This window comes from Tympanuchus pallidicinctus, unplaced genomic scaffold (genome assembly GCF_026119805.1).
Source record: "Tympanuchus pallidicinctus isolate F22 unplaced genomic scaffold, pur_lepc_1.0 scaffold1, whole genome shotgun sequence".
NCBI lineage: Eukaryota > Metazoa > Chordata > Aves > Galliformes > Phasianidae > Tympanuchus > Tympanuchus pallidicinctus.
In genome coordinates, this window is record NW_026294618.1 from 46831714 (window position 1) to 46855879 (window position 24166).

The following is a 24166-nucleotide window of genomic DNA, read 5'->3' on the forward strand; positions in this document are numbered from 1 at the left end:
ATTTGACAGTTCCTCCACAGCACATACCTCTCAATCACACAATGTTGTCATTCTTAAGAACAAAAAAAGAAGAAGGAAGGCGCACCTGATCTTTTCCTTACAGTTCCTGCAGTCCTTCCTCTACTGAGCTGTTATTTCTTATTTCCAAAGTAATAGAAGGCACCCCACTACGTATATTTATACACAAATGACCCACCAATAACAAATATCAAATTATTGTTTGACATATGGATAGCTCAAAACTTTTTCCACTGCTGCATAGCAATAGGTAGAAGAAACTTACAGTCCTTGCTTAGCTAGGACAGCAGAACACTACTGAATGTACTCCCAGAATGCAAGCAACATTTAAACACAGAGTATCAGGGTTTGTAAACAGCCAGAGCCACCTATGTAACCTTTTTGTCTTTGGCTTAATTTGAGACATCACTGAAGAACATCAAGAAAAGTCTCTAACCTCTCCATGAGGAAACTAAATCATTCTTTTTCACTTTAAAGATATATTTAAAGCATATAAAACATGCCTTTTTATTATTATGATTTAATGACTACTGGAAATATGTAACACCTAACCTTTCCTATTCTCTCTGTCTCATTTAACTGGTATACGTGCGGACCCACAGTAGTATCTAAATCTAATAAATTCCAATAACATATTTTTACAGGATTTCTCATTTTGGATTTATAGCTAAAAAAAAACCACAACAACATGAAAAAGCAGAATTGGAGAAGCTCTGAGTATATGTAATTTCCATACTACATAGAGAGGAGTTTTTAACCGGCTTTATGACCGCCAGGTAGACATAGGAAGTTTGCACACAGCACTTGCTCTTCATCATTAATTTACAACATCATTGCATGATTTCATTTTAAGTTTCACCAGTCTTTTACTCCTTTCAATGTACAGTGCTTGGTAAAAGTCAGGCAAAGCAATGAAAGATATAGATACATTTTAACTGTAAACAAAACAAAACAAAAAAAACACTAAAAATCAATTTCAAATTTAGTAATATTACATTTTCTGTGCAGGAAATGAAATATTTCATTTTTCAAAATATGATTCTAATCCTGCGTTTATGAAATGGAAGTCAAGGAAGTGTAGATCAACACATCTGAAAGCCACATTGCACTTCAAAATCAAACAAAACTTAATTTCAGTTTCTAGTGACTAGTGATCTAGTCACTAGTCTCTGTGGAGAGAGAACAAGAACAAGAACTTCGAGCTGACATGCATACTTTTCCATGTCAAGTTCTCACACTGCAGACGTGTATTATCTTTTCTGGGTGCACCTCAGTACAATAGGTATGTGGCAGCCCCTAGTGGTAAGTATGTGCGTTTTTAAAAAGCAATTTCCACAGTAAATTGAGACTGCTAAGCACAAGCTTGTTTTGATGCATTTATTTTGATAAAACAATGCCAGCCAAATGTTGCTATTTACCTTTAATGACTTAGTTCTAGGGGAACAGAGAGACTGAAATATCTCAGTCCAAAACCTAACAAATCCATTCTATCAATGTATCAAATTTGCAATCCAAATCTTAAATTTTGCAAAAGAGTTTTATAGCTTCCGTTTCATGAAATTAACCAGTAGCAATCTGAGGTGTTTTAGAAGAAATAGGAGACTATCCCAAAACACCACATGTGAGAAAAGCGCTGCTCTCATTCCTATCAATGTCCACCACACTCATATGAGAGCAGTTTTGAAGGATACCCAATGGCAAAGCTCTTCCTACCTCATTAAGTGTGCCTCCTTCAAGAATTCACTCTTCTCTTGATCTGTTGCACCCCTCTTCAAAGTCTACTCAACAGAAAGCACAAGAACACTTATGTCACCATCACTTTTAGAACATATAGGTGACATGGACACAGCCTTAAATACATGGTATTTTCCAGCAGTTGTTACAAAGTGATAGATTCAGCTTTAAGTGACTCGCAAGAAATCCAGCAAGGAAATATCTAAATCTCTCAATGCTTGTTTCAGTTGCGTAACATCTGAGCCAAATCTCTGCAATTCCATTCTGTTTCCAGAGGACTACACAGATGTGATTACCTTGACTGCTACTTTGGATTCCCCACTTCCGTCTGCCAAGATATCTAATGCAGTCCCTTCATACACCTCTCCAAATGCTCCACTTCCTAACAACTTGTGTAGGTTCAATTTGTCCCGAGAAAAAGCTGGCAATGACTCGATCTCTGCTTGAGAAGGAAGAGTGCTGCAAAACATCAATACTAGTCACTTGTTAATAGTTAAAAATGCTTGACATTATATAAAATTCTTCCTTATATGAATCTGACACTATTTGCCTCAGGAACAACATTTAGGGGTAGTTTGGGTGAAACCTGAATGTTTTGGAATCTCTTGGAAAACACCATGTCTCCTTCCCTCCCCCTTCACTTGTGTTTGTTGCTAAAGTGAGCACTCAGTGTGGGACAGAGGAAATCCAGACCAGACTGTATACCGGGGAACTAGCTTGGCAGGGCACATTTCAGAGCAGACCTGCCCTCTGAGCAGATGCGGCTCCCATCATCACATCAGGTTGTCAGGGATGAGAATGTTGATAAAAGCCAATCCAGGGAAGCCCTCTTCTGTGTTTTTGTCCTGAAAATGCGTTTCCTCCAAGGACATACCTGACAGCATAACATGCATTGGCTAATCCCACTGTCTCAGCCATCCCCCTCAGTTGAGCTAATTCTTTATCTTCCTTGACAAGCACTATCTGCCCAGTTAAGGTTGGCTTTCTTGATTTCCGTCTTTGGTGCCATACTGGAATAGAAAAGAAGACCACAAGATATTTTACTCCGAGAGCATCCCAGAATGTGAGTAGGCTCTGAAAGGTGGCAAGGTCATTGCTTTTTTTTTCTTTTTGTCATTCTGTACAGCATGACCCTTTGGCAGCAAGCGTGAATGAGCCACTACCTTTTCCCAAAGAAGACAGAAAATTGAGAAATTAGGCAAGCATCCACTTCTGTATGTGACAAGAGCAAAACCCGAAGAGTTGGTGCAATATCACATGGCAAAGATGAGGAATGAGAGGATAGGACCCTCATATCTAGATATTTGTATTACAGAGTAATCTCTGCATTCTTCCTTCAGGAAAAAGGCTGAAGGGGATAAAATGAATTCTTTTGGTGAATAAACACAACACCTAACTTGCAAAGTACAAGTTTTCATTAGGATATGTGAGAACTTCAGAGCTCCTTCAGCATTTCTATGCTGTTTCTACAAGTAATCTACAGTAATAAATGCCTTAAGATAGAGTGAACTGCTATCCTTTCCTAAATGTTGAATAGGTAACTATACATCTCTAAGACCTCAAAAGATGAGAGCACAGAAATTCCCTCCTGCTTCCATACTGCAGATTGTACAGCATTTCCCCAGACCTGGAAGCCCATCATCTCCTGCTATCGGAAATGCCTGGCAAACCAAGGATATGTAAAAAAAATAAAAATAAAAAAAAATCAACCACATACCAAAACCAAATAGTATGATCATAGTCAAGCCCAGTACAACTGCTCCAATCACAGCAACAATAGCAGTGATATCTGGAGAGGTCACAGTATCTGTTAAACAGAAGGGGAAAACTGGTAAATGACTGTATATGAACTGTATCAACCTAACTGAAAGATCCTAGAGTTGCTTAGAGTTGCCTGCTGTATAAGTATCTTTCTCAGCACAAAGCTCTCTTTTAAGCTATGTGGACACATCTATATTTGGTCAAATTAGTTCTCTTCCTCTAGGTTTTGACTGTTCATGCACTGATAACCCACAGTATGTATGTAAAGAGAATGTGCCAACTGCTTGGTCACTCAGGATGGGATTTTCAAAAACAACAGCAGTGTACAGACCTAGAATTCTGATGGACATCAAGTAGTAATTTTCACATCTTTATCCAGCATGGAAGCTTGCATTTACTTCAAGATTCACATCATGATGCAAAGTGTGGGTCCATGGAGAAAAATCAGTATAAAGAAGCAAAATCAAAGTTCAGGCCCACTGTTCCGTGCAAAGCAGTGGCAATTGGGGTTACAGTGTAAATGCTACCAGTAATTACCCTGCAGACACATTCTTTGTGCAACAACTTCATCATAAAATAGGTCTCTCTTCTGAAATGAGTTTATTTATTCTGGAAAAACTTGATTAACAAAACATAGAAGTGTAGGACATACCTTCAGCCAACACAATATCTTTGCTTATGTCACTGTATTCACCAAGCCCCAGCATATTTGCAGCTGCTACTCTGAATTGAAAAGTTCCTTCTAAGTTCTCGGCCTTCCATGTGCAAATGCTGTCACAAGAACCATTGTAAACCACCATCCACAAAGACTTCACTTTGTTAATGTTGCCAGACTGTTTCCTACAACAGGCACAATGAAATAACCCAGGTACAATATTAATGCAGTAAGTGTTGTTCATTACTTCTCCTCCATTCTTCACTTTCACAGCTTTCTCAAAATCTCTTTGCCTGCATGAAATCTCAATCTATTCACGGGGTTTTGGCTCTGGAGCGGAAAATTGTGCCATTCCATTTCATCAATGCCAGAAAGCACACATTCTCAGTTTGGCATTGGAAATGAAATGCTATAACATTTTAGATGTGCAAAGCTGCAGCACACTTTCATCCATGTCAGTGCACACCTTACAGCCAAGGTTTCACAACTTCTTATTCAGTTTTCAGAAAAAAGAAAAAGCCAAACACAACAACTGTGTTTATTTTGTGTACTGTTAGAAGTTTTTGCTTTCCTGGGCCTAGAGTAATTCAGTGGCTCTTGTGCATCAGGTTTCACAAGCTAAATAGGAAGCAAGTCATTGGCAGGGAAGACACAATTCTTTAGCTAGCCAGGTTCCCATAGTATCTGCTGACTGCTGCATATATTTCTTCCATTCCCCATTGGACTGAGATTGATTGCTCATAATAAATCCAGAGCTGATTATTCACCAACCAGACCACACATTAAACTTGAAAGGCAATATGTGAAATATCATTTCATGTCACACAGGACTGTAATATTTCATATGAGATGACCTTCATGAGTATGTCAATCACTCTCCCAATATGCTTCAATTAAGAAAAAAAGCCAAACACTTCTAAACCAAAAGACAAGTAAAAACTATACCTTCATGTTCACATCCTAACCATAACTGTAAGAAAAATGGGTTATTTCAGAAGGCTATGGAAAAATTTTCTAGAATAATATAGGTCTGACTTAACACTTTTTTGAAGGGCATAGAGATACCTTGAGGTTCAAAGTGCAATTCTGCATATTCTCTGCATATGTGCATTGAAGCTGGAGAAGAAAAAAATGTATTTCCTTAATCTAAAAAAAGCCTCAGTGATGCAGTATGATTCCAGAGATTAATATGAAGCTGGAGGCTGGAGAACACAGCAGCTAAGAGACAGTCCTGACCTGGGCCACAGCAGGTCAGGCTTAATGTGGCTGTTGGCACGTCAAAATTATTGTGGTCTCATACCATGAAGGTCAGTGCTGCTGTACACTCACAGAACTGTTCGGAACCTAACAGCACCAAAAAAATATTTCTGAGTGAAAACTTAAGTAAAGTATGCTCAACACCACAGTGCTGTGAATCTTTAACTTTCATAAGCACTGAATTGATTGAGGAAAAGGAAATATTAGATTCCCTCTATCACCGCTCATTTAAAACGTCTTAGGAATATCTCAGGAAATTGAACCTCCTTCAGTTTTAAATAATGCACTAATTAAACCTTTCACTGACTACATTAAACACACTTGGCCAAATACTAGTCAAAATACTAGTCAAAATAATGAGAACTTTCAAAGTCACAGCCGTCAACAACATACTCTAACCTGTCCATTCAGCCCTTACATTGCTAGTGCATGAATACGTGTGAAAAAGCACTCAGTGGAGTCTAATAAGTGTGACATGTGCAGTACAAGTGATTTGTATTTGACAAATTACTATAAATACTATCGAATCTTCTCATATTTGTGAGACTACCTTGTGACTCTTCCTGGCAGCACTATATGAGCTTTCCTTACATCCACTGAATGCTAAGATATTTCAATATACATTTTAGCTGAGAATATTTGCTAAATATTTGAAAATTCAGATTTGAAAGATTTCCAAATGTTTCAGTGAAAAATGTATATCCAAATATATTCCTGTATTTCAAGGATTGGTCTGGAAATGTTGTTAGTGTACATTCAGTGTTTTCTAGGAATTGATGTCAAAAAGTGGCTACTTATTTTACAGAAGGATGAGATCCTATGAGAAGGGCCATTAACATCATTGACATTTCACTATTCCTATAAAAAATATACTGAAAGCCCTTGAGATCTCATATCCATATTTGCAAAAATGATTAGTTCTATCAGGTGTACTTCAAATTGTCCAGAACCTAAACACAGCCCCAATAATCTTCTGAAAACTCAGAACAAGTGAAAATGCATATTCAAAGCAGAGAAAATAAAAATTGTGCATTGGTTCAGAAATTTCATACTTTGTGTCCTTTATGACAACAAATCATGAGCCCACCTATCTCTTAAATACAATTGCAAAAGCAATTACAGAATAAGTGGATGTTGCTAATAGGAATCCGTTTTGTGATAGCAAGACACAAGGCTGATTTACCCTCCTAGTCTGTACAAAAGCCCAAGCAATGACAATTTCAAAGACAAATAACTAATCAGCAATTTCCAAAACATCCACATTGTTTTGGGCTCAAAGGGCAGCTCAGAATCATCAGAGATATTCCCTGACCTATGGATGCATAGCACCTCATGCTTCCTCAGAGGAAAGTGGTTGACTGCAATATGCTTGGCACCAGATTAGTCCACCTGTCCATGTATCTGAACAACCAGACAAAGTCTCTAACAAAGCCTGTTCCTGCTCACCTTGGTTTTTTCTGGATTGCTCCCTAGGTAACAAATAGCATCACACATCGCTTACCTGCTTTCTAAGATGTAGTAGGTGAGGTTGCTTCCATTGTCTTCAGCCTTTTCCCACTGTACAGAGTTTTTAGAGTCTTCTGCTCTTTCGGGTGTTCCTGGCTTACCGGGAACACCAGCTTTGGCCAAATGGGGAAGATACAAATATTTTCAACATGTACAGCAAAACAAAAGGCTAACAGAGCAAAATTTAGACATGTACAAGAGTGGACATACAAAAGGAGCAAAGATCAGCATCAGTAATACCCCATGAAAAATTAGTCTTTGGCCTTCTCTTTGTGATGGACAATTTCAAAATTTTCACTCACATGAAGCTTTTCATGAGTAGTTATGAGTTAATATGGATATAGGCATTTCATCTCAATTTCCCTCACTCTTTTCCCCATGTTCCACTTGAAGTGAATCTTAATTTCTTGGTGTTCTGTTACTTATTTTCCAAAAGTATTAGGTCCTGGTATAAGAAAATTACCTGCTGAATTTTACAAAATATGTTTTGATGATTCATGTTCTGAAAATAGTACTAAAATCTTGTTTTCCTATGCTATGTGCTTACCTGTAGTTTTAAAGCTTGTTGGAAAGGAAGTGCTCTTCATTCCTGTAATATATACTACTGTTGCTCTTACAAGATAATTGGAAGAAGGAAGAGTTCCCGTGAGATTGCATGTGTAAACAGGGCCTATAGTACATGTAGTGCTTGCAGGAGAAAACCAATCACTTCTTGTTTGCCACTAGAAAAATAAAATATCATCATGGTCAGCTTTCTTACTCTCTTGAAAATATATCACAGATTATTTGTGGATATATAACCACCTTGCTATATTTTAATACTGTAGGAGAGAGGTTATGCATGTGTTTTTTCAATCACAGGATTTTATCTTGTTAGAGATCAAGAACACAAAAACTAGTTTTATTTCCCCCTTTGCTTTCAGAAAACCTGCAAGTCTTGGTAACCACAAAGGACAATAGATTAAGTGATCCTTTTGCACAGCTAAAAGGAGCTTTTCCCTTGCTTAGCTCTGTGCAGCTTGTGTTTCTAGATCACTGTGACACAGCCATGAGTTCAGTTTGCCATCATGCAGTTGAAAGGAGATGGTTTAATGGAGTTTGATGCTTTTTTAATGGCAAGTGGGAAACATCTGGTGTAGGCTTCCTGGATCTGATTATCTGTATCAAGGAATCTATGTGATCTAGTTTAGCACAGGACATTTTCTGTGTCTAGTGGTCTAAACATTAAAACCTGAAGCTCTCATCCTTGCTGCTGTCAATGCTGCACTTATCACTGCAGTCTGCACTATTGCACCTGTTTTTACATCCAGCATTTTCTCCTAACTACTATCATAGGAAAATAAAATTCAGATACCAGGTTGTAGCTGACATTTAATGCCAAACATCCTTTATTTTCTTTTGCAGAGTAGACATACAGCTCACAGTTAACAGACAGACTGGAGGAGAGCAGTGAGGAAAGAGGGAGGGAACTATACTGAAACAGGAGACCCAAGAGGAATTCTGGTGGGGTCATCCAGGATGTCCTTTGGCACTGTGGAGTATTAAATGCTGCAGCTGCACTCCTCCTTGTTCCTGGCAAATGCTGCCTCCATCCTGCTTCTTCTGAGTCACTAAGACTGACATCACTGTGCCCAAATTAACCACTGAGATTCTTCATATATGCCCTGCCATGCTATCTTGCTCACCAGGATAGAACTGGGTTATGTTTAATCTGACATGGAAAAAAATTAAGTATTTTTACCTTACGCAGCTCAAACCAGAAGCTGGTTCCATTGATGTGCAGAGGAGCTCTCCATTCTAGCTGGAAACTGGTATTTCCGGGGATTATTTTGGAAGGTGAAATTGGAGACTCAAAAGTTTTTGCAGTAACAGGGACACTTTCAGAAAACCAGTTCTCATTGGGATGAAAAGCAAGAACCTAGTAAAGAAACAGGTGAAATGTAGATGAAATGTACAAGACCAGGTAGAAAAGGTGGCTTTAGAGTGTTTGGAAGGATAGCCGTTTTAAAACAAGGTAATATTTAGGCAATCCAGGATTAAATATTTTGTGCTTCAGTGTTACATATCTTTAGGATGAATGTCAGTGGTTTCTGCAGTCCCTCTGCTCACAGAATCTTTTCAGTTTCATCTTTCTCACTAAAACTCTTCTTCTTTTAGATCCTTCCTAAATGCCACAGATTCTTACACCAGTATGCAGACATTACATCACATGCTGGATCACAAAAACACGATATCAGATACTTTTTTTGTTTTATTAGACTTTTTTTTTTCTTTTTTACTAAAGAAAAAAATATTAAAGGAAAAAAAATATTAAAGGAAAAAAAAAGCAATTGGTAAAACAACTAAGCCCACTATTCATATAATAATAGAGTTCCCTTTCATTGAAATTTTCAGAGCTTTTGCTCCTAAGATAAAACTTCATCTATTAGCTATGATTCATTTCACTCACACAGCCCTGCTTATTACACCACATCAAGTGCTTTGGAGTTAGGTGGCCTCCTTGCAGAAAGGAGGTTTCTCATCTGTTGATCGTCCTTCAGCATGTATCATGGCAACCACAGCAAGACTGTAGCAGAAATTCCTATTTAGTCTTGATGTCGGTGATATGCTCCCACAATAGAAAATATTTCAGTTAAAGGATTTCATCCGACAAACTCATATGGAAATAAATTGTGATGCTTGATTTTCTTTAATGAGAAGACTAGAGGACTGAGAGAAATCTGTCAAGTTTTGAACTTATATTTTCAAAATAGACATACATATTTACAGAGAAGCAGTCTGAAAACTTGCAGGTTAGTAACAGACAGGTACTGATTATACTGCTTGTGATTATACCTTGAACAAATTGTTTGTTCCAGACTGGAGATCACTGACAGACCATGAAAGTGTCCCATTTGGAAATTCACTTTTTCTCAAGGGAGCTTCTGGGAACAAAGACAATAAATTGACAGAGATTTGATAGCGGATGGATTCTAGAGGTCCATTTGGCTCCAGAGGCTCACTCCAAGATATGTTGATAGTAGTGTCAGACAAAACCACTGCCTTAACGGAATCAACTTCCTCTGGTACTGGAAGAGAAATTAAAATGAATCTACTTTTGGTATGGATCTCACTGTTTTGCTCTTTTTTGTTTGACTGATTTTTAGACAAATAAAATGTAATGGAGGAAGGAAATACAAGTTATGAATATGGTAGTATTCTTGGCTATTGTACCATGCATGCAGGCAAAAACATTGCTGGTGTCCTAAAAACAGAACTCCTGCTCTTTCTTATCAGTTTCAGATATGAATTCAGTAAGACAATAACTTGGATATGCACTAAAAAAAAAATACCTATGCTCTTTCCCAACTGGAAATAAGAAATCCTCAAATTTGACTATGTATCACAATATTTTTTAAAAGATTCATTCAAAGATTAATTAAATCATTCAGGTTGGGCTCTATGAATTGAGCAGTTCCAATATAATGTAAAGCTGATTTATTTTTCATCTGATCTACAAGTTAGATTTATTTTATAAAGTTATTTTGAAACACTTTATACTTAAATATCTAGAAAAAAAATAAGTTTCTGCATAGCTTCCATGTATTCTGCTTTCTATAAAGAAATCATTAAACTCAAGATTTCTCATATAATACATGAGGTTGGCCTTTGACCTAAACTCATCTAAGACGTCCCTCTGTTACTGCTAAGCAAAGAGAAGATAGTTGCCAAGATAGTAAACCGTCACATACTCATGAGATGTACAACATCTCCAAATTTCAGTGGTGAATAGAAATACTGTATTCTTGATTGCCAGTCAAATGGACAGTAAGTAATTTACAAAAGAAAAAAAATATTTGCAAACTCATCGTGTAAGCAGGATTGAGTTGAACTGTTGTTAGATAAAACACAACCCCCTCAAGTTCATTTTTCCATAAGTTCATGTATTCTTCAGCTCTTTATTTTGTCCAGTTCAGAATCTCACAATTAAAGAGATTTATTTTGTTTACTTTGAGAGGTGTTTCTAGATTCCAAGAACAAAGTATTCACCAAGACAGCTTGTTATATAGGCTCTGCAGAAGAGGAAGCTAGCTGAGAACTCCCAAGCATTTCTTGCTATCATTTACAATTTTTTTTTCAGAAATATATTCTCTAAGCTATGTAAGTGAGAAACTTGGCTTGTTGGTCTATTTTCCATGCCAGCAGATTTCTCACTAGCTCTTTTGTAAAAAATAAACTCTTCCCTTGGATCTCTGTGACCACTAATTGAACTGGTAAGTGGAATGCCCCAACTCTGTGTTAAACATTCTTTCTTTCCCTTTGAACTGTGCAGATACATAAAGAGTTAAAAGTTGTTACACTATCTAGATTCCCAATATTTCAGAATTAAGAGAGCATATTCTCTAATTTATGCCTTAGCAGCAAAGACTCCAGGCTATTTCAGTGAAATGTGCGGAAGCTAAGCTAGCAAGGAAGGCAAATGCCTTGTTTCACTAGCTAAAAGATATGTGGAGGAAGAGTGACACTCTGTGGCAAGAGGAATGCATTTATTTTTCCAAGTTGTACTTTTTTCATTCCTTCTATTTTCCTATTTGTTAGAAAGTACAGATTAATCCAAGCTTCTATCATTTCATTACAGAATTGAGGGAAAGAGAGGGAATGTACGCTGCTTCTGAGGTGTGAAATAGCATACACACTTCAAGAGGCTCTAGTAGCATCTGATTACAATTTAAACTAGCAGTTACATTCATGAAATTGAGAACACAAGTGCTGGGACACAAACACATTCTAGTCACAGCTGGTTGGAAAATTTTCAACAAATTGTGAAAAGCTCTAAATGTTGATGAAAATACCTGTTAAACTGCTCAGGGTTTGGGATTTCTTCTTCTTCTTTTTTTTTTTTTTTTTTTTTTTTCTCATTATTATCATTTATTTTCGTTTTTCTATTTTGTTTTCAGACTTCATTTGTTTTGGTCACAGTGTTTTGTTTTGCCCAACTGAAGAAGTTTGTTTTGAGTTTCGTGTTTCACTTGACTTGAGACTGAAAAATTCCATTTCAATGGAGCAACCCAGTCTCTCATTTCATGTTCAACATTCAAGTTCCTCCACGGAAAGGGTGTACATTGCTGCAGGTTGGCTCAGTTTACCACACAAAGAAGCAAGAGTGTGAATTCCTGCCACATCCCAATAGTACCCAATCTTACTCAATCAGCAAGTCGTATGAATTTTGCAGTACAGACACAGATTCCCATGCAAAGAATTGAAATTGACTTCTTATAGGTCAGCTTTGCTTACCTTCTGCAACATACTCCTTAGTAATATGCTCAAAATATTCATAGATCTACATAGGACCAGAGCCTAGTTGCTCAGTGCTGCAGACAGTGAGAAATCCATTTAAGTGGTAAAAAAATATAGCAGGGCAGAGAGAACCCAAATAGAGGTAAAGAGAGAGTAAGGGAAAACCTTTGGATTCTTGCTATGGTATGCACACGTCTAGCTGCATTTCACAAGAATATAGCTGTAGTTGTATAGTCTCTGCAGCTACATGTCACCTATCACCAGCCCTGCTATAGATGGCTCAAGTGAGCGAATACTTAAGATCCAAGTGCTGCTGTGCCTCTCCACTTCATTCACTTGCCCTCTCTCAGAGTAGAACTGCTCCAACCTTGTGGGACAGGATCCAGGCAGGAAAAGCAGTGAAGGTAAGTCTACAGCATGTCTGTAACACAGTGAGTTCAGCAGCAAGCATCCCTAGGTACTCTCTCCCAGTTCCTTTCAGTAAAATACAAATGGACTGCCATCCAGGCTTGGTTATAACTCTGCTTCTGTAACATGGACATTATCAGAGGTGTCTGATGGATCTTCAGGGGATGAGTTTTTGTGTGTTAAGCTGCCACCAAGCAGACCAAGCACAATAAATGGAGCAGAGCTGCAGTGCCAATCTGCCACAAAAGAAGAGCAATTAAGTTGCACCACGGTAAGTATAGATTGGATATCAGGAAATACTTCTTTACGGAAAGGGTTGTTAAGCACTGGAATAGGCTCCCCAGGGAGATGGTTGAGTCACCATCTCTGGATGTGTTTAAAAGCCATTTGGATTTGGTGCTCAGGGACATGATTTAGCAGAGGGTTGTTAGAGTTAGGGTAGTATGGTTAGGTTATGGTTGGTCTCTATGATCTTTAAGGTTTTTTTCCAACCTGAGTGATTCTATGATTCTATTCTATGATTCTATGACTCTAATAAAGTGCTATGCTTACTACAGAGAATGGATAGATCTTTGGTATTGTTTTTCCTGTTTTCACCAAATGGGGCCAGCAGTATTACTCTAATTACAACAAAATTATCTGAAGAGCAGGAAGAAGACAGCTGCTCATGAAGAAGGATATATGACAGACATCCACACACATACACATGCATGCAAAACAAGAAAAAACTACTGAGCAAGGTACTTCTGTTGGGTCAGGCTGCAGTGTAAGACAACATATACAAAGGTACAGCATATATCTTCAGATGCTGCATTTCTTTCCGGGACTTGAGAGCTTCAGGAAAACTGGGGACTGTAGCTGTCCCACAGTGCAGACAGGGAGAGTGATACAGGGAGCGGGCTGAAGCATTTTCCTGTCCTAATTAAGTACAAGACTATCTCAGACTAGTAGTGTTCTCAGAAAGTAAGGAAAGTTCAAACTCTATTTCCCTATAAATTCCAGTTACCCTTCAGGCATTTGAGGAAAGCTTTTGGGTTGTTTTGATTTCAAGGCAGATGGGGCCAATACTCCCAAATACATTAAAGTGCAGCAGAGCTGATTTTCCTCCCTATGGCATACCCCAAATTTCATCAGTTTCATGAGCAGTCAGTAAGGTACTTAGGATACTCAAGAAGCACCAGATCTATGTTCAGCAATGGGATCTCCAGAATAAGGTGGAGAGGACAACTGTGAAGGTAAAGGGCAGAGGATAAATGGAAGAAAACAAGAAGACAAAGTAAGTCGCATCCCAAGTGCGAGGCAAAATTGTCTCCTGTTACGCGCAGCTGAATAATTAGCATGTGCTCAGTAGTCATAGGTCCCCCATAATGAAACACAGTCCACAAGTCATCAGCAGAAGTGTTACAGAAATTCCTCATTTCCTGTTTTAGAAAATGTGCCCCAAATAAAATAAGTGCATTTAATGCGACTGAGTCATCTAAGAGAGCACTGAAGAGACAGATGATTTTTTTTCTTTTCAGTTTAACATCAGAAAGGAAAACCTGCAAAGCCACACAGCCAAAACAGGAAGTAGAGATATTAACCTGGATACATTTCTTGTGCATCATCTGGTAATATAACACACACACACATACAATGTGAGATGAATACTGGCTTTATAAATCAGTCTTGCTATGGCAGCACAGGCCCAGCTCTGAAATGGCAAAGAATCAGACTGAATAATAATAAGCTAACTCCTAAACAATTATCTCTCTGCCTTAATTGATACAGTGAATGTTCAAGGCAAAAGTGCTATTCCTGCCCTTCTTGTTCTAATATGAAAGGGACTGAAAAGAACATATCAAGATTACTGAAACAAACAGAAAATACACTATTGGTACTCAAAGAGAAATAAAAATGAAGTGCTGTCTCTTCAGCCTGATAAATCATATCTACGCTATCCTAAGAAACAGTAATTATGAGAACACTATCAGGTCAAGGGAAAAAAGTCTTGATGTTGCCTATATCTTAGACATTTAAACATACATAATCATACATCCATACTAACACAATTTATTTAAAAGGTGGTCCAAGGCAAAAACTGCAACTTCGTCATTTTTATGCATAGTTTATCTTTCCTCAGGAGGCCAGTGAATGAAAACATTAAAGAACATACATATTTCTTTTGACTCTTACAGATTCACCAGGTTTGGCCATGGATCTGGTCATCTACACAGGTTACAGTTTGAGCAGAAAATTTCACTACTTTCTGACTTGCTACCCAAACATTTCCTTAAGATGAGAATTATGTTCAAAACCAGAATAAAATTTGAAACAAACCTCCACATAGAGTTGTGCCGAATGTCTCCCCACCTACAGCCAGCTGGTTTTCATCTGAATAGTAGTTTTTCACTGCAATTTGTATGACATAGCTTGAAAATGGTTTTAGGTTGTTTATGACAGCAATAGGTTCCTGAATTTCCTGTAATTTTAAATCAGATAATAAACTTGTGTTCTTAGAAAGTACTCACATATAACACCAATCATCTGTCCATTAAATTAGTAAGTAGGTGTAATTAGCATGGCTACGATAATGTTCTGTTCAATGACTGGTGCTTGAATAGGAAATGGAAAAGTTCAAAAAGAATTGCAGAAAAAAATTACTAAGGCAAGCAGAGCTACAACAAAGTGCATAAAATCAAGACTTACTGTTGCTGAACATGTTGAAGATTTATTTAAACATTTAAAAACGTATTTATTTAGTAATGACTTCAACATCTCTTTTATCAAGTAGAAACTGGAGATCCATTGCAACCGGATTTTAGCAAGGACATGTTGAAACACAGATGAGTGCTTGCGCAAGGAAAAGCTAAGGAATCCCCCACTTAGCAAAACACCAATCACAAACAAGAATTAGTATGGGATTTGCAGAAGTAGAAAAATTCCCTGACAGAAAGTTGCAGAATGGTTTATAAAATAATTAGAAGTAATATTACATTCTGTTATATACGGTTGCACATGCATTTTTTTTCCAAAATAGACATACCAAAGTTTTTTGCTGTAGAGTGGAGAAACGGTAGGTCAAGTTCTCGTGGCTGTTAGTCATTTCTCTGAAAAATACCAGATATGTTGGTGTAGGCTGGGATATTCTGGGGCATAGCTGCTGTGTTGTGACAGATGGTAAGCTTAACGTAAAACTAGTGTTTGTTGTATCAAGGATAGTAGGTTTCTCAGTGTTTAGTAATGGAGTCAGGCACCTCTTATCTAAGAAAGACATTAACAAATGAAAAAAAAAGAAATTACTGTTGGACCAATCCAAATGTGCATGGGATTCTATCATTGTTCGTATGAGAAAATAATAATCACAAAACCTTCTCCACAAATAGAAACAGAATAGAATACCACTTGGATATAGTATATTTTGTTAGTTGTATAGATTAAAAGAATAGCAGTAACCAAAGTAAAGGCTTGATTATCTTTGATAAAATCAGAATTGCTAAAATATTTTTATGCTTCTATAGGTATCAAAATAACTTGGAAATTTGGACTTTATTTGCTGTATTACTGAAAGTAGTACACACTGTTGAGTCCAAACTTGCTTGTCACAAGAAAAGCAAATATGCAGAATAGCTACTAGCTTTCCCTAGCAATTAAATGTTACCTAATTTTCTTCCAAACAGTTTTTCACTTGTAAAGTTCACGGTAACAACAGGGAATGGGGAGACAAGATTTGGAAGAGAAGTAGTCTTCATGGAGAAAACAATAGAAGAATGCCATGTAATAACATAAAAGAAGTAACAAAATAAAAACCCTTGTCACCTGACGAACTTTTAAAAAACAACTTAAAAATTTACTAAATGGACTTGCTGCCAGGAAGGAAATGACAGTGCAAGAACAATTGTTTGCCCTTAGTCAAGAAAAATTGACCTCATTGTCAAGATCTTTTCTCCCTAAACGAGCAACCCTGTCACTCCTTCCAAAAGCAGGTTCATGCTCATAAGGGAAGGAGAATAAGAAAGACTATTTGGTAGAAATAAATGTAAGGTTCATTCTTTGACAGTGCATAGTTTCTTAGAGTAGTAAAAATCTCACGGGAAAAATCCGAGGTGAAATAAAGAACTGAGTCATTTTCATAACTGAAGATTCTGTCAGGCAATTCCATAGAAACGTGCTTACACTGAGAAAAAAATTCCTTTGCTACATATTCAGCCCCTTTCCTCCTAACCCTGAAGAGAAATCATCCTCTCGCAGAACGTGTGACAGGACAGTAATTTTCACTGAGTACTTCTGATGTATTAAATGATCAACTGACATTGTGTCTCTGGATGGCAATTAAATAGGCTAGAATGAAAGGAAAGTAGCTGTACTACCTGCACACATCACTAAGGCAATAAAAAGCTTGTCAGTCAATCCAGATGGTCTTTGCAAACATCACTTTTTCAGTACTAAGTAGAAAATAAAATTGTTTTTTCTTATTTTAAAATTTTGATTTTCTTTTCTCTTAAACTTGTGCAAATAATTCTGTCAAAAGTTTTTCTCTTGTTTTGTTGCTTTGTTTATTGGTTTTCTTTGTTAAATCTTTTTATGCCACTATATATATATTTTTTAAAGCCATCATTAATGAGAATAACTCTGTGAAGATCTCTGGGTAGAAACAGTCCCATTGGACCAAACACCAACTGTTCCCTTTCTGCATCAGCTAAGCCTGGATTTCTTTAAATAAGCTGTATCTCTGGTTCAGCCTGCACCAGGGCCAAGCCAGGATCCTGCATCAATGCCAAGCCCACACAGACTACATGGATTAAATTTGCCCAAAGTACTGATAAGAATAGCCTGGGCTCTGGTCAGAGCAGCTGTGGGCAGTAGAAACGCTGCTGGCTGCCCAGAAACAGCATGAAATGTTTCATTCCATAGAACTCCATCCCAGTAAAATATCCTCTTGTATATTTGCTAATTTTTAATGTAAAAATTAATAAATTATTTTTAATACATTAATTTCAATAATAGCTGCTCTAAACCTCTATACTTACAAAAATTATCTCTACAGGTACCATGAATCCTGAAATTGCATTAAAAATAATTTTTCCTTCATTCACTACATTCTATCATTTTTTCTTTAAAAAAAAAAACCAACAAAAAATAAGTAGTAAGTGAAGCCTGAGTCTACTAGCATGTAAGCTAATTGACTCTCAGGCACAATTTTATAAATAACTTTAATAAGCAGAGCTCTTATATGTTCATCTTTGGAAGAACACACTTTTTTTTTTTTCAGCTTTGCATACTTGTGAACAACAGCAGAATCATGACAAAGATCATTACTAAACTCTTGCAGCACCTCGTGACAACTAATCATCTTCAGGACACAATGGTTGCTCTTTTTCAGTGCTTCAGGATTCACCACCTTTCTCAAATCTCCAGGTTCAACACAACTTTTAAGATAGGAATTTTTCTTTCATTATTCCCCTGATCCATTAAACCACATGCAATAACCACCATCATGTCCTTCCATGCAACAACTTAGTTAATCCTTATTTCCACCTTTTTAAAAATACAAATACACATAGCATGATCTACATGTCAAATACGTGCTCTGAAATAAACTTACTGCATTTGCAGAACAACCCAAATTTCCACTACCTGGATATGATTGCATTGCTGAGCTGTAGGCTAAGATTTTCAGCTCATGATTTGCTTTCTTCTGAAGCGAGTGTCCTGTGCCTTCTTTATTTGCTAGAAAAATTTCTGTGTATTCCTTTGTTTCAATGGTCCAATATATAAATTGGTTATCTACAGTCAAGCTTCCAATTTTTGTACCTGTAGGAAAATATTGTAGTTAAGCTTCAGCATAATCCTGAGTGAATAATTTTATGAGGGCAGATGAGTACTTCTTCTCAGTAAGTCAGTATGGGTCAGTATCTCAGCCACATTGTGTCTACAAAGACTTTACCTGGAGATTTCTGACACCTCACTAGAATACATACTTCCATTGGCAAACACTCTCACACAGCTCTTTCTCCTGGTTTACATCAACAGGGTACACAACTGGAAGCGTGAAACACATTAGTTTTGTCCATCTTGCCTAAAAATGAATCAGTTTTATAAATAAAGTACTTCACAAATGCTATTTTGCTGAAATGCGTGTTGTTGATAGTAGAGACGGAACTAATCACAAACTACCTGGAAAAGTAACATAACAATCAGACCTTGAAAATTTGGTATCTTGGTAATCCTCCAGCAGTGGCAACCATCCACATCTGAGGCCCATATTTCATCTCTTCCTCTGATAAACAGCAGTTGGGGTTTCTTTATGTCAGATACATCTATACTCATAGGTCTTCCTAGCTCTGCTTCCGCCACGTTACAGTTGCAGTAGTTCCTCATCTTTTCTTCAACTGATTTGTATCCCAAAATGTGGTACGTGGTGTTATTCAGTATATCATAATAAAACATGCGGCCGCCATGATCAAGCTCTTCAATCCAATACAAGCGGCTACCAAATAAAATGCATTGCTTACAACAGAAAAACTTCAATCTGAACAGTGTCCTAAATACAGTTTTGAAAGTAACTTCAATCAGAAACCTCCCAATTTAAAACAAGGTAAGTAAAGCAGCATATGCCAGAGATAAATTTTCTGAATGGAAGGTCACAATAATGGAATGCTCTGGATAAAATGGTTGCAATGATGTTATGGTAATGGTTATTCAGGATTTAAATGTTATTTGAAACTTTTACTCAAACATAGACATCTTTAAGATTAGATATGTCCAAGTTCAAGTAGCACGCAAATAGAAGAGCATCCAGAAGTTTATGAGACATACACAGTGTAAAAACCTCATATTAAAAATCCTTTTGAGTCCTTATGAGTTAATTCTTCATGTAAATCTTGTTACACCATACTTTAAAGAAATTTTAAGTAATATGTGTCTTACCTTAAAAAAGGATATGACCTTAGAGATGATATAGTTGAATTATGTTTACTCAATTTTGTGTTCAAGGCTTTTAAGGACTTCATCTTGAGTTCCAGATCAATTAAAAATACTTGAGTTTCATTCAGTGATGTTTTCAGGGCAACAAAGAGATGTCTTGCAATCCAATCTACTGTGATGGCTGTGACATTGTGAAGAAATACGTCTTCGAAAAACTTAAGAAAAAATAAAATAGAATCTTAAGAGTAGAATTTTCCCACTCAGTGTTAGGATACTACCAAATCAGATTGGCTTCCCATGTCATTTCTACTTGGAAAGTAGAAATCAAAACATAAACAGATGGGATGAAGTTTCCAATATCTTTATACAAACAAAAACTGTTGTCTCACTAACATCAATCATTGCTCCCGCTTAAAATTAGAAAGAAATCAAATGAAATTAAACTTTGTTTGATACAAAAAAAATGTATTTTATGTGTGAATTTGAAATTAAATACTTGTTGAAATACCTTGTGAACAAAGCAGATGTTGGTAAAATCATACATGTTTAATAGGAAAAATTTACCAATGGCATACTCAAGACTCTTCCAATTGCTACACATGACAAAAAAAAATTGACAGTTTCAATTTTATTATATTATACATATTCGCATTGTATATTTAGAAATGGCCATTTGTATCTCTTCCATAGGAGAATCTCATATGAACTGATAGTCATTAAGAAAGTTGTATCTTTCCACTTCAGCCTTCCCCACTGCATTTGCAGACCAGAAGGCCAACGATGTCCTGGGCTGCATCCGTAGTAGTGTGACCAGCAGGTCGAGAGAAGTGATTCTGCTCCTCTGCTCTCAGGAGACCCCACCACTGGAAGCACTGCATCCAGTTCTGGGGCCTCCAACACAAGAAGGACATTGAATTATTGGAGCAGGTCTAGAGGAGGGCCATAAAGACGATCAGAGAACTGGAGCAACCTCCCTACAAGGACAGGCTGAGAGTTGGAGCTCTTCATCCTGAAGAAGGCTCCAGGGACACCTCATAACGGCCTTCCAGTACCTGACGGGGACCTACAGGAAAACTAAGGAGGGACTTTTTATAAGGGCATGTGGTACAGCATGAGGGTAAATGGCCTTAAACTGGAAGAGAGTAGATTTATACTAGATATTAGGAAGAAATTCTTTACTGTGAAGGTGGTGAGACACTGGAAGAGGTTGCCTGGAAAAATTGTGGACACCCCCTGGAGGCATTTGGGGCCAGGCTGGATGGGGCTTTGAGCAACTTGGTCTAGAGGGAGATGTCCCTGCTTATAGCAGGGGGGTTGGAACTAGGTGATCTTAAAAATCCATTCCAACACAAACCATTCTATGATTCTACGATTCTAGAATTCTGCCAATAAATGAAATTTGCTATCATGCTGCTTTTTCTTTGTTTTCAGCATCATGTTTTGACTTCTTCAAAAACATGATTAGGCCCAAAATAATGACAATAATGACCACATTTTCCTAGATTACTTAAATCAACAGAAGAGACAAAGTAATACCTGAGACTCTGAAGTACTCTGTACATTCAGAAGAAAAAGAGAGTCTTCTAGGATGTAATACACTTTGTCATCATTAGCAGTATAACAGATGTCCTTTATATTTGTATTTGTCAGAACTTCCCATATGGTATGATTATTGTCTATGTCAGTAAGAAACAACTTGTTGAAAGAAGAAGTTATAAGAGTTGGGACAGGGAAAAAATCTGGAAAGAAAAGGCACAGCAGAATTTACACCAAGCATTTTAGGCAACAGCGGTCATTCACAACATACAACATAAAGCAAGTACAAAATACAAGGCCCTGTACAGCCATTTGATTATATGGCATACTAGACAAATAAACAAACAAACAAATAAATAAATAATCAGATGCACAGATTGATGTTGTGTTTTTGTCATCCTACACAATCTTATAAATATTTTTCAATGGCATTGTAGATGCTTAGCTAAGAACTTTTAAGCCAAGTAAAAATATATTTCCTGTCTTGATTACCTTTCACAGCCCAATTAGAAATAATCTGCGATCCCTAATAGATCTCTAACTTTCTTGGATACCTTTCACAGCCTATTTGTAAGCAACATATATTACTGTAGTTTTATGCAGATAACAGATTGAAGACTACCGTTCCATGCTATCCTGACACTGCTTAGAAAAATTAATCTAGCATACTTCTGAGAAAAGACTTGCAATTCCCAAAAGTTAAGCTAATGATAAGAAACGTGTCAGTAATTTTTCATTAAAAGCTCCAGCAACCTCCTCTGTGTTGTCTACCACAGTGTGGAACAAATGTCATCCGCGTTTAAGGGACTATTTATTATCAAATATGTGTACGGTTGAGTATACCAGCTATTACACAGAAACCATAAATTGACATCTAAGTCATCCATACCTGATGAATTCCTCTGTACTATATCAGATATAGGTCCTGGGCCCACAGATGTAAAAGCCTGCACCTGTGAGACAGGAGATTGTTCTGTACGTTAAACAGCAGCATAAAATATTTCAGTATAGAACATCATAACTGATGACAAAATGACAACCAAATGCTCAGCAAGGAATGTATGCATGTGTTCTGCTTGACAAAGGCTGTGCTGGTCAGTTCAAAGTCTACACTGAGATTTTTGCCATGACTATGTAGAAAATTTTAAGACATGGCCTAGAGAATGACAGTTCATACTGCATTTATAGACTGGATACAAGGAAAGCCAGGCAGTCTTGTCTCTTTCCCCAGGGTGAAGTACTTTCCTACTGTTGATAGTGCAAACAACACAGCGTTCTTCCCACTCATAGCCAGCCTATTACACAGTTCCATGCTTATAATTTGTCTTTCATTATGTTTTAAGCCTTTTATCATGACAGAAACCATGACCTAGCAAGTTTTAATATGAAAATCTTTTACTATGGATATTGAGTAATTCTTTGCATTTATAATGCAGTATTGCTTTTCAGCTTTGCAGTCAAGCAAAAGCCACAAATTCTTGAAACAAGCCTTACACCATCTCCTAGACAGATACATCAATATGCACTGATAACGTCTGAAATAAGCTCAGTAACTTTTTCATACCTGAAACCTGACTGTGAGCCTAGGAAGCACATCTCTGATTGAAAAGAGCAATACAGTGGGTTTGACATCGCTCACATTCCACTCCATGAGAGCGTCAGCAGCACCACTCTGATACAACAGTTGGTAGTAAACTCTGAATTGAGTTAATACTCCATTGTCTGTTTCAGGTTTGTCCCATCTGAACTCCACAAGGACTTTCTCTTCACTTTCATGTATGTTATTATGCAACACATATATTCTAGGGTTTGCAGGGGCTGAAGGAACTGCATGAAAAATAAAAAACACAGTGAAACACTTATATGAAAACAGAACCTGTAGCTTGTAATTAACACTTCTAGTTTTGCACCTGAGCTTGACAGCCTTAATGTTGGCAAAATACAGACAGCAAGTAGAGAGTTGTTAGAGTATCCAAAACTTCGCAGTAATATCTTTCTGTCTTTCATCAACAGTTATGTATCTGATAAAGATACATAGAAATACAGATAAAGATACAAGTAAATACACTCCTGCTCTCCAATTGGGAAATATCTATTTAGTAAAATCCTGTAGTTTACTATGGAGTGCCATGAATATCACAGTACAGAATGAGCCCTATTCCCTCTCCTATTCTCTTCAAAACCTAGTGCACCTCATAAGCTTTCTCGGTACATCAGTTATTCTGCATTATATGTTAGCTGTCTTAACTTTAACCTACATGAGAGCAAAATGTTATGCAGTTAAACAGTGCATAACATTTATTAAAAACTTAATAAGTGGTTGATATATCATATGCAGCCTTTGATAATCATCATGATAGATCTCAATTTCTCTGTATTACTCATAGTCATTGGGGCACATGGTGGGTATATGATCACACTCTTGCTCTTCCAAATTCGCTTACTACAACAGAGTGCATTTATGTGTGCAACAGATAATTGCCAAAGATCATAGAATCATGGAATGGCCTGGGTTGTTTTAATTCGAATGTGATGGAAAACAGTTTGGCAAAATTTACCTCTTTAAATCATAGATTGCTTTGAGAGATTCAAAAACCCTGGGGTCTGGTTCAGAGACTCATCTCCTCTGGACTAATCATAGAATCATTGAATGGCCTGGGTTGAAAAGGACCACAATACTCATCTAGTTTCAACCCTTCTGCTATATACAGGGTTGCCAAACACCAGACCAGGCTGCCCAGAGCCACATCCAGCCTGGCCTTGAATGTCTGCAGAGATGGGGCATCCACAATCTACTTGGGCAACCTGTTCCAGTGTGTCACCACCCTTTAAGCAAAAAATTTCCTCCTAAACTAAACCTTCTCTGTCTCAGTTTAAAACCATTCCCCCTTGTCCTATCGCTATCCACCTATGTAAACAGCCATTCCCCCTCCTGTTTATATGCTCCCTATAAGTACTGGAAGGCTGCAATAAGGTCATCTGGAGCCTTCACTTTTCCAAGCAAAGATGTTCAGGAATGTGTCCTTACAAGTCTGCCTATGGATGACTAGCCCTGGGAGCTGCTCATTCCACTCTAGACAGGGTTCTACATCCTGACGCAGACCTTAG

General features: G+C 37.3%; 1 protein-coding gene across 3 annotated transcripts in view; it reads right to left on the reverse strand.

The window, feature by feature from the left end:
- ROS1 (ROS proto-oncogene 1, receptor tyrosine kinase) overlaps positions 1-24166 on the reverse strand; it is a 72053-nt gene that overhangs the window by 18773 nt on the left and 29114 nt on the right. For 2 of the 3 annotated variants that reach the window (XM_052683073.1, XM_052683082.1), the window contains 17 exons: positions 22623-22885; positions 21948-22011; positions 21059-21261; positions 19526-19737; positions 18799-19085; positions 18233-18409; positions 15642-15859; positions 14936-15077; positions 9767-9999; positions 8673-8849; positions 7479-7653; positions 6927-7044; positions 4166-4353; positions 3470-3559; positions 2627-2762; positions 2049-2211; positions 1732-1796 (listed from right to left, as the gene is read on the reverse strand). In XM_052683073.1, the coding sequence (XP_052539033.1) occupies positions 1732-1796; positions 2049-2211; positions 2627-2762; positions 3470-3559; positions 4166-4353; positions 6927-7044; positions 7479-7653; positions 8673-8849; positions 9767-9999; positions 14936-15077; positions 15642-15859; positions 18233-18409; positions 18799-19085; positions 19526-19737; positions 21059-21261; positions 21948-22011; positions 22623-22885 (2911 nt within the window). The remainder of the gene's footprint in view (positions 1-1731; positions 1797-2048; positions 2212-2626; positions 2763-3469; positions 3560-4165; positions 4354-6926; positions 7045-7478; positions 7654-8672; positions 8850-9766; positions 10000-14935; positions 15078-15641; positions 15860-18232; positions 18410-18798; positions 19086-19525; positions 19738-21058; positions 21262-21947; positions 22012-22622; positions 22886-24166) is intronic. The other variant, XM_052683091.1, reaches the window with a different exon arrangement.